The sequence below is a fragment of the Galeopterus variegatus genome, unplaced genomic scaffold (assembly GCF_000696425.1).
Source record: "Galeopterus variegatus unplaced genomic scaffold, G_variegatus-3.0.2 Scaffold7345, whole genome shotgun sequence".
In the NCBI taxonomy this organism is placed as follows: Eukaryota; Metazoa; Chordata; class Mammalia; order Dermoptera; family Cynocephalidae; genus Galeopterus; species Galeopterus variegatus.
Genome location: NW_007733456.1, coordinates 100,044 through 110,733, shown reverse-complemented (window position 1 = coordinate 110,733; position 10,690 = coordinate 100,044). Strand labels below are relative to the sequence as shown.

Below are 10,690 nucleotides of genomic sequence, written 5' to 3'. Positions count from 1 at the left end.
CGGAAGAGGCGCCAGCGCCGCGCCGCTGTGCGGACGGGCCGCGGCTCCGCTTCCTGTTCAGCTGGTTCCAGCCAGCTCGAGGACAAAACACGCGTGCGCGTGGCAGGCCGCCTCAGCCGCCGGCGCCCGGAGCAGTCCGCCTTTCTCCGGAGCAGCCCGGCCACGGTGCTAGTCGATAGCAGCAGCCGCCGCAGCGACTCCGCACTGGAGAACTGAGGGCGGAAAAAGGCGGGGCTGACGGCTCTTTGCTAGGAGTGGGCTGGACCGGACGCCACAGACAAAGGCTCTCAAGGCAAGAGGGGCTGTGGCCCTGCGACGGCGCTGCTCGGGATTTCTAACCCCAGGACTTTTCGCTCCTTCGTTTTTCTCTTCTGATTCTTATCTTATCCCAAGCCCGCGTTCCCTCACGCGGGACCTCGCTCCTCACCGAGAGGGCAGCGATGGAGGTCCCGCCCCGGCTTTCCCATGTGCCGCCGCCATTGTTCCCCTCTGCTCCCGCTACTTTAGCCTCCCGCAGCCTCTCCCATTGGCGGCCGCGGGCGTCGCGGCAGCTCGCACCGCTCCTCCCTTCGCTCGCTCCCAGCTCTGCCCGGCAGGGGGCGCGCCGGGCCCAGCGCCACGTCACCGCCCAGCAGCCCTCCCGATTGGCGGGCGGGGCGGCTATAAAGGGAGGGCGCAGGCGGCGGCCGGATCTCTTCCGCCGCCATTTTAAATCCAACTCCATACAACGCTCTGCCGCCGCTACTGCCGCGACCCGGACCGCGCGCCAACACCCCCCCGCCGATAACTCCGCCACCATGGAGGACATGAACGAGTACAGCAACATAGAAGAATTCGCAGAGGGATCTAAGATCAACGCGAGCAAGAATCAGCAGGATGACGGGTACCGCACGCTTCTCTTCCTCTTTCCCCTTCCCCCAGCGCGCCGCACGCGCCCTTCGTCCCTTGAGAGTCGCGCGATGCCCCCTTTCTTGCCCCGAGTCGACGACTCGCGTACCCGCTGGGCCTCACTAGCTTGGAGGGAAGAGAAAAGTAAGATCGGCGGGGGTGACTCGAGAGGCCCGCGGAGGGTGGGGGAAGGGCGGAAGGGCTGGAGGAGGAGGGCGGCGGCGGCGGCGTTTGTGTCCCCAGTGCGCAGGCGCCTTGTGGGGCCTGGGGGAGGGGCCGTCTCGCTGCGCCACATGCCGCAGTTGCCGCCGCCTCTTCATTGTGTCTCTGCTACTGCTCCGCGCGTTTTTCCTGGGGAGAGTTTAGGGAGCTCTTGCTTTGAGCACTAGTCGACGGCTGACACCCAGTTCCCCAGAACGTATTATGATGAGTTCTGTAGATCGAACGTTGCCTTGACGGCCGAGGAAGAGGGTGGACCTAAGTTGCGAGACATCAGTTAGGAAGTTGGGCTTTCTAACCTAAAGGAATGTGGGCAGAACCTTTACTGCATTTTATTGGCCTCGTTTAAGCTTTGTATTATGCCGTGTGGAGCGTGATCTGTCCTCTGTTTTGAATAAGTGATTTCGATGGAATTTGGGGGGGTTTTGTGGTCTATTGTTTATGTGTATTTGCAAACAATAAATTGTTTGCTCTTAGGGGTAAATTTCCCCGAACTTATTTCACGGTTTAATTAATTCAAGGACTGAAGTAGTCAGTTATTGCTAAACTTAAAAAAATCCAAAAACTTTTATTTCTAGTAAAATGTTTATTGGAGGCTTGAGCTGGGATACAAGCAAGAAAGATCTGACTGAATATTTGTCTCGGTTTGGGGAAGTTGTAGACTGCACAATTAAAACAGATCCAGTCACTGGAAGATCAAGAGGATTTGGATTTGTGCTTTTCAAAGATGCTGCTAGTGTTGATAAGGTAGGGATGTGTTTCGCGTTGTATTTCCTTTGTGTATTTTTTGCAAATGGTTTTGGGGTTTGGTTATGTGTTGCTGTCAGATCAAATAAATCTGTTTTATAGGTTTTGGAACTGAAAGAACACAAACTGGATGGCAAATTAATAGACCCCAAAAGAGCCAAAGCTTTAAAAGGGAAAGAACCCCCAAAAAAGGTTTTTGTGGGTGGATTGACCCCAAAAAAGGTTTTTGTGGGAAAAGGGAAAGAACCCCCAAAAAAGGTTTTTGTGGGTGGATTGAGCCCAGATACTTCTGAAGAACAAATTAAAGAATATTTTGGAGCCTTTGGAGAGGTACGCTGTGTTTACACTTGTCTTACACTTGAGGTGTTTATGAAACGTTCGTCCCTGGCCCACTTTGTGTAGAACAAATTCATATTTCACCGAGAAGAGGATTAAATTACTGTTCACGTCCCTTCTAGTGACCGTATCTTAATTGCTGCTTCTATGCTATAGTGGCAACCAGTAGCTAATTTATTAATATGTAATACCTGATTTATTTTGTCCCAAACATGGGTTCTTTGATTTGGTCAGCGTTTGGGGTTATTAGCTAGTGGCATCTATCGGGTTCGAGATAATGTTAAATAAAAGGTGTATTACGCTCCTCTGAATGCTTCACATACACAGCAAATCGCTTTAGGTTGATATTGATCATAAAGCAGTGGTGTCTAGATAGAAGTTATCCGATGCGAATAATAGGTATGTTGAAATTTGAAAAAGAACTGTGGCATTTTAAAACGCTTTGATGTTGTTTTGCCATTACTGCATGATCTTCAGTGTGCATCTTGGTTTCAGATTGAAAATATTGAACTTCCCATGGATACAAAAACAAATGAAAGAAGAGGGTTTTGTTTTATCACGTATACAGATGAAGAGCCAGTAAAGAAGTTGTTAGAAAGCAGATATCATCAAATTGGTTCTGGGAAGGTAAAGCCATTTAATTAACGTTAAATGAAAATTTTGAGGGATTTTTAGTTTTTATTTATTTATTTTTTAGTAAAGTAACTTCTCAATCTGTTTGAGAATGAAATGGTTTGGTGTTAGAACTTCAGTGAATTTTAATTTTTAATTTTCTTATAGTGTGAAATCAAAGTTGCCCAACCCAAAGAGGTATATAGGCAGCAACAGCAACAACAAAAAGGAGGAAGAGGTGCTGCAGCCGGTGGACGAGGTGGTACTAGGGGTCGTGGCCGAGGTGAGACTTAATTCTTGGGAAATGACTCCATGGTTGAGCTGTAGATTGCTAAAAGAGTAAGCCTATAAGAAAGCTAAATTTAAATTTTAACACTGTTCCAATGTGGGAAAATGTTTAGCTTAGTGGGGTGGACGTTTTTGTTTTTTTTTTTTAATGAGCTTACTGGTTTCTCACCTCTTCAAAGAATGGCTGCTTTGACCACAAAAATTAGTGTCATAACTGACAGGAAAGTAATACTGTTGCATGATACACCTCATTGTGATAGGTTGTCTCGAGCAGGAATCCTAGTTTTAAGCACAATGCCCTACCCATCTTCAGCTTTAATGGAAAATTCAATAATTGTCCATTAAATTTAGGAAGCTTGATACTTGGCACAATTGGACATTCTGCACCCTGTGTTATAACAACTGAAAAAAATACTCATACCAAGCATATAGCAATATATATGTCCATTCTGCTTTTTAAGATTTGCTGGGTGAGGAACAGGAACGCATCATTTTATGTTAGGATTGGGGGTCAGAAGTTGTTTCTTAACAATCATTGTGCATTGTTTCAGGTCAGGGCCAAAACTGGAACCAAGGATTTAATAACTATTATGATCAAGGATATGGAAATTACAATAGTGCCTATGGTGGTGATCAAAACTATAGTGGCTATGGCGGATATGATTATACTGGGTATAACTATGGGAACTATGGATATGGACAGGGATATACAGACTACAGTGGTAAGAATATTTAACTTAATTTCATAACCCAATGATATTAAAATTCAGTGTTTTAAATATACTCCCATTCTGAAAATGTGGTGGGGGGGTTCATTTATTGAATTGTTTGGGGTTAAGCTCTTGATGCGTGTGATAGTCATAGGATGATTATACTAATAGAGACAGTATGGTGGTTATAAATACATTAGAATGTATGGTTTATGACTAGTTTATAATGGCTGTTAAAATATCTTAATATTTTAATATTTAGCATGCAGTTTTATACATTTAGTAGTTTTTAAACGTATTTGTAAAGAAGCCATTTCATAGAGAACTTTATTAATACAATTTTTGGCTTTTTAAAATAGGCCAGCAGAGCACTTATGGCAAGGCATCTCGAGGGGGTGGCAATCACCAAAACAATTACCAGCCATACTAAAGGAGGACATTGGAGAAAACAGGTGTGTATAAGAGAACAAGAGACCAGTGGAAATGTCTAATTTAATTTAAAGATCAATAGACAAATGAAAAATAAGTAAAACAAAACATCATGTAGCCTGTTTTTACTAAATTGTTCATTTTGATTGCTTTATGAGCCTGTTTTGCCTAAAGTGTCTATAGATCTTTAACTTTGAAGTCTTATCTCATCTTCTTTAGTATTACAGAAAAACTTAAGAGTTTTTCTGTTTGTTTTGTGTACCAGGTGGTCTAGAGGAATAATTAAACTTTTTTAGAACTATTAACAGGTAAAGTACTGAAATGGGTACAACTTAAGGAAAACAAGAATGTTGTCTTCTAACTCTGACATTATACCTTGTTTGTACCCGCCAGCGGGAACTTCATTGCAGGCCGTGTGTCACCCTGACCACGTCTATCTCTGGGGGTCGCACGTTGCGGGCAGAGCGCAAGGCATACACCAGAAAACGCTGTCCTGTGGTATGGTCTCTTCCAACTTCATGTACCAGCGTAAAGATTAAAGTGGAAAACTTCAGACTTTGGCTTCTTTTTTAATCTTTTTGGAGATTAAGTGTCTAAACTTAACTTAAATGGTTTTTTACAGGAGTTAAAGTACATAAATGCCTTTTTTCAGCTTAATCATTTTGGTCTGCTGTTTAGTGTTGTATTTCAATTGTGGAGCCTCATTTTAAGTGTTCATTCTTTAAGATTTAATGCTTGCTTTTTCTTTTTATAGCTAATAGTGAAATCTACAAACCAAAACAAGAACTTTTAAATCTGGGATATAAATTAAAGATCATATGCACAAATTAATTCGCTTTCTGGTAATATAATAAGCCTATTTGAAATTCATGTTGTGATAGCATTTTACTTGGCTTACTAGAGATGCTTCTAGTAGACCTTAATCTAGAGCATAGTTCAACCTGTGAATATGGGAAGATTGCATTCCCAGATTTTCTGAGATTTTAATTTAATATCATTTGGGAACTCCAGGGTGAGTTTATTAATTTCCCAAGGTGCATTTTGCCAATAAATATGCATGTGATCTTTAATTGTTGAAGAAAAGAATAAAGTGAGGACTTAAAACAATTCATGAAAGTGGACCTTTGAAAGCTTGTCAGAGTTACACATATCTAATTGCTGTTTTGTTTTTGTTTTTAGGAGGAGATGCTAAAGTAACTCATCTTGCAGGACGACATTGAAGATTGGTCTTCTGTTGATCTAAGATGATTATTTTGTAAAAGACTTTCCTAGTGTAAAAGGCACAACTGTGTCCAACTGTATATAGCTGCCAATTAGTTTTTCTTGTTTTTAATTTGTCCCTTGCTATCTGTGTTATGACTCGATGTGGATTTGTGTTTATACAAATTTTATTTGTATGATTTCATGTTAAACCTCAAATAAATGCTTCCTTATGTGATTGTTTTTCTGCGTCAGGTACTACATAGCTCTGTAAAAATGTAATTTTAAATAAGCAATAATTAAGGCGCAGTTTATTTTGTAAGGAGTTTTGGCCCATGGGGAGAAACTGTGGTTCTTTATAAATAGCCAGCTACAGTGTCACCCTGTTCCCTGTTTTTGTAGGTGTGTTCTATGCTCTAAGGCTTTATCCCCCTGTTAGCTGATGCTTTCACCACACCTTTGAATAATGTTCTTCCTCTCTGGACATCTGGAGACTGTCATGAGAATAACTCAGTATTGTGATTAGAAGCTTTCTAGTAGACCATGTATCTTCTGGATTGTATTTTCAAGAAAAGTACCTTTGTAACAACTTGTTAATGGCCCCTTTTTGCTTTGTTCCTTTCTCTGGAAAGCCATTTATGATTTGCTGATTATTTCTTTGACTTTAGAGTTAATTAGTGGTCTGCTAGAAAAAGCTCTGATTAATCATAACTCCATGACTTTGTTCTCTGCATAAAAATCTCCAGATACACACAAGGAAAGAGCACTATATAACTAACTGGTAGGAGCTACGGTTTAAGAGCATTGAAAGTAGTTACGACAAGGATTTTGGCAGATGAAGTTTGATCAAAAATTAGAATAATATTTGAAGTAGTGGCAGAGTAATTGTATTCTGATGTTATGTCACAGCCACCACCAGACTGAACAAAATGTTTTTGGTTTGGGCATTAGGAAGCTGTGTTAAGAGTTAACTGTTATAACGTCTTGAGTTTTTAGAAGGTCACGATAATCTCATTTTTAATGCAGTTAGTGCATGAGCTGAGTAGTTAAACATTTCCATATTCAGACATAGGGAAGGATGGTGGAAAAGGTGTATTTTTAAGTCTTAGGTGTGTTAATGTTGGCCTAAGTGTGACTCAGTTATGTCATTACAGCAATCTTCCTGGTTTATTGAAAAAAAAGTTTTATATTTAGGTTTTAAAGGACTCCTGAGTAAATACAAGTATCCAATTTTGCATTCATTGTAGTTTGAATTTAGGTGAGTTTGTTTCCATGGTTCTGAGTTAGCTGCTAGGATTAGTATACATGTTCATATGTAGAGTAGTTGATCTCAAACTCAACCAGTGTAAGTTATGCCGAGGAATCTGCCTTTTGTTTTAATTTGGTTCCTGCAGCTTTATTCCCATAATTGTGTTTGCAGGGCTATCAAGCTACAATGCTCTTGAGTTTTGCTCCCATTTTGCTATTTGACCTTACACTTAGGCCAAGTACCAATGTTGGCTATTGCAAGGGATTCTGTTTGTTCTTTAAACATGCAACTTTAGGGAATGGAAGGGAGATCGTTTCATTTTAAGTTGTCAATAGGTGCAGTGTCTAGGGTAGTGAATTCTGTAAGTTCAAATTTATGATTAGGTGACAAGTTGACACTGAGATTGTCCTTTTCCCTGATCAAAAATGAATAAAGGCTTTTTAAACAAAATCCAAACTTCAATCAAGTCTTGATATGTATGACTGAGAAAATGCACTTTTGTCTAGAGATTTTTGTCTGAGATGTTTTACAAAAAATTCAAAGGTGAGTGAGAATGCATTTGCTTTTTCTTCCAGGGGCTTTGAACTTTAGATTTAATTCTTTAGTGCCTATCAGTTCACCAGCTGATATAAATTTGAAATAAATATGCCAGGGCTGAGTGCTCTAGGCACTTCTAGTTGGATGAACTGGGTAGTTCATATTAAGGTCCCATTCCTAAGTATTAGAACTAAGCTGAGTAATTTGATAAGTTTATTAAAAGGGTGGAAGTAGAAATGGAATTCTGAAGTACCTTTGACATACAGTTATCCGTGTGTATCTTGTTAAATCCGCTTTCTGAGTTATTTTGACCAAGTTCTGTATGGTGTTACTCATTCTAACAGAAAACCTTAGCAATTTCATTGGTTAGCATGTTAGTGTGCCATAGTCTTATACCCACTTCTGTAAGATTCGTACTGTAGGATCATGTCTTGGGATACTAACATGGATGAGCAGATCCTCTTATTCTGTTACTTTTCAATGCATTTTTCAAAATGATGACAGGGATCCTTTGCTAATCTTCATAAGGTTTAATACAAGGTCCTCAGAAGAATGAAAACATTACCAATCACCAAGATTTGACTGGATGTCAACCACAAGATGATAAATTTAACTAATTAAAAAAGTGATTCAAGAACATTTTATAGGAGCTGGCCAGGTAGCTCGTTTGATTATAGTGTGGTGCTGTTAACACCAAGGTCCAGGGTTTGATCCCTGTACTGGCCAGCTGCCAAAAAGAGAAGTTGAAACAACTTTTACTTACAGGATATGTGTGTATATACCATTTGAGTTCATTCTAATGTTGAGCAAAATTAGGAAATGTGATATTATACAAATCCCTCTTAAAACAGTCTGCCTAATTTGTCATCTAATTTATGGTCTTGAGCAAAAGTGATGCAACTTCTATGTGATCTTTTTATAAAATCATTTCAAAATGTATTGCCGTAAAAATACAGGCTGTTCTTTTAGAATTGGTTGGGGTTTTTTGTTTTCCTGTGTTGAAATAGTCTACTTGGATGTGGAATTTCAGCAAGGTTTGGTTTAATAGCAAAAAATAACACACCTTTGATTTCTCAAACACTACTTTTTATGCTGTAGGAAAGGATATAGTGGTGATGTGGGGATTACAGAGGAAAGTTGAAGATTTAAAAGATTTATTAACTTGTGCTACTCTGGCAGTTTAATCTGTAGTTTTACACTCAGTATTCATTCAAGGAAGTGTACCCATTTGGGGAGGTGTATTATAATCTTCGGAGAGTGGTGAGACAGTTATAGTTTGAAGAAATATATTCAACATAATCTCTGGTTAAAATCTGGAAATCTCAAATAACAGGAAATTCCTAAGATTTTGGTTGGTTTCTCAGAAAACAACACGAGTTAGGGGCCGGCCCATGGCTCACTTGGGAGAGAGTGGTGCTGATAACACCAAGGCCATGGGTTCGGATCCCATAAAGGGATGGCCGGTTGGCTCACTGGGTGAGCGTGGTGCTGACAACACCAAGTCAAGGGTAAGATCCCCTTACTGGTCATCTTTGAAAAAAAAAAAAACACGAGTTAAAAAATGAGAGAAACAGGTTGCTGTTCCAATGGTTAACTCCTTTTGAGGATCTGACCAAAAATGAATTATCTTCAGACCAAAAAAACCATGTCTATACATAAATACTTAAAATGCAGTTTGGGGAAAATTAAAGACTTCTTTGACAGCCAAGTGGCTTAAAAGGCTCTTGAAATTGTTGCCTTTATGGTAACTATTGAGTTTACTGCCATTGACGGGGTTGCACAAAGGGAATTGAGTTCTCTCCATGGGTATTTGTGTTGGCTGGTGAACACTCATATAGGGTGATTGTTTTATTAGTGAGAGGGGTGATCAACCCCACGAAAGGTTCTACTCAAAACCTTGATTAATCCCCTAATTTTCAAGTTGGGGAAGTTATGTCAGAAAACACCAGCTCCGGTTACATTTTGGAATCTGTTAAACTATCTGGCTTATTTTACCCCTTGAAGCATTTTGTCACTTTTGTGAATGACCTTTAAGGATTAAGAATGGTCAGTAATGTTAGCAGAAGGGGACTTCAAAGTGTTTTTGGAAAGATTCGTATCATTTTTAATTGTTTTTTACAAACTTTGAAGTACCTTCGTACACTTGGTTTATAAATGCCTGAGACCTTTTGTAGGAAAGTAGGATTGTATTACAACTGATCCATTCATGTTCCTCTGATAAAACAAGGCTGGATAATCTGAGTAACTACTCATTCCTATGAAAGATCTGTCCTATGACATTGACAGTGATTATTTAGGTTGCTCTTGAACCATGAGACACTTAGGACATACACATGTTCATAGACTGCAAGCAGAGGAATGAGAGCGTGAATAATGGGCTAAGTGATATTTGAGAGTAGTTTCCAAAATTTTCATTACTGGGAAGCCCTTTTTATATTTTCTCATAGATTATATGTTCTGAATGGCTTTACTTGTCAAATATACTTTGCTCTCATTATGTTGTGACATTTCTATTAATCAAAGGTATATAGCTGTCAATCAGAACCTTTACACTGTGATAATTGTCTTCATACCACCAAGTTAATAAAATGCCAGCCAAAATCAAACAATATTTTTGTTAGCTTGTGCAGGTTTTTTAAAACTATGTTATTTCGGGCCGGCCCGTGGCTCACTCGGGAGAGTGTGGTGCTGATAACACCAAGGCCCTGGGTTCGGATCCCATATAGGGATGGCCGGTTCGCTCACTGGCTGAGCGTGGTGCTGACAACACCAAGTCAAGGGTTAAGATCCCCTTACCGGTCATCTTTTTGAAAAAAAAAAAAAAAAACAACTATGTGATTTCTACCAGACTTTAAAAATAGTTAAAATGAGTCCAAGAAATTTCATCACTATTTTCCAGGACGTTTTAGAACTACACTTACCCTACTCCATTGAATATAAGGGAAAACGAAGAGCAATTTTGGAGTAAGCATTACTATCAAAATCTGAAAAGAGTGATATTTTAAGTACTTGAGGTATGGAACCTATTATTATTTTTTGGCAGCTGGCTGGTACAGGGATGGAACCCTGGACCTCTTTGTTATCAGCACAATGCTCTAACCAGTTGAGCTAACTGGCCAGCCCCCTCATGCCCCCCCCTTTTTTATTTTGGACCCTGGACCTTGGTGGGGTTTTTTGTTTTTATTGTGTTTTTCACTTACAAAAATTTTTTTAAAAAATTATACATTCAATGGCTAGAAATAAAAAAGACACCAAGTCATACCATTGATCTCATTTAATGTACTTTTAAAATATATATATATATTTTGGCATATATATATTTTGGCAGCTGTCTGGGCACCGTGCTCTAACCAACTTAGCTAGCTGCCAGCCCCACCCCCCCACCCCTTTTTTTCTTCCCAGCAGCTAGCTGGCATGGGGATCCGATCCCTTTATCTTTTTTTTTTTTTTTTTTTTTTTTTTTTTTTTTTTTTTC

General features: G+C 39.9%; 1 protein-coding gene across 3 annotated transcripts; it reads left to right on the top strand.

Annotated features, from left to right (window-relative positions):
* The first annotated feature begins 1 nt into the window (after position 1).
* Positions 2–7,128, top strand: HNRNPDL (heterogeneous nuclear ribonucleoprotein D-like). 3 transcript variants are annotated; one of them, XR_551960.1, is made up of 10 exons: positions 2–883; positions 1,686–1,854; positions 1,957–2,046; positions 2,113–2,184; positions 2,686–2,817; positions 2,971–3,085; positions 3,642–3,812; positions 4,160–4,252; positions 4,623–4,727; positions 5,409–7,128. XR_551960.1 is itself a non-coding variant. In XM_008591860.1 (9 exons), the coding sequence occupies exons 1-8, from the start codon at positions 441–443 to the stop codon at positions 4,228–4,230; spliced, it is 1,263 nt and encodes a 420-aa protein (XP_008590082.1). In that variant the 5' UTR covers positions 2–440; the 3' UTR covers positions 4,231–4,252; positions 5,409–7,128. The 3 variants fall into 3 exon arrangements, 2 of the variants coding, with proteins under 2 accessions (XP_008590082.1, XP_008590081.1); XM_008591860.1 differs by lacking the exon at positions 4,623–4,727; XM_008591859.1 differs by having other exon boundaries at positions 4,623–7,128.
* Positions 7,129–10,690: the final 3,562 nt, after the last annotated feature.

What these genes read in the sequence shown, in the direction of transcription:
- HNRNPDL (XM_008591860.1), top strand. Translation starts at nt 441, where the DNA reads ATGGAGGTCCCGCCCCGGCTTTCCCATGTGCCGCCGCCATTGTTCCCC. An exon ending in AAGAATCAGCAGGATGACGG is followed by an intron (nt 884 to 1,685) that starts GTACCGCACGCT and finishes TTTTATTTCTAG; the next exon opens with TAAAATGTTTATTGGAGGCT. An exon ending in GGAAAGAACCCCCAAAAAAG is followed by an intron (nt 2,047 to 2,112) that starts GTTTTTGTGGGT and finishes CCCCCAAAAAAG; the next exon opens with GTTTTTGTGGGTGGATTGAG.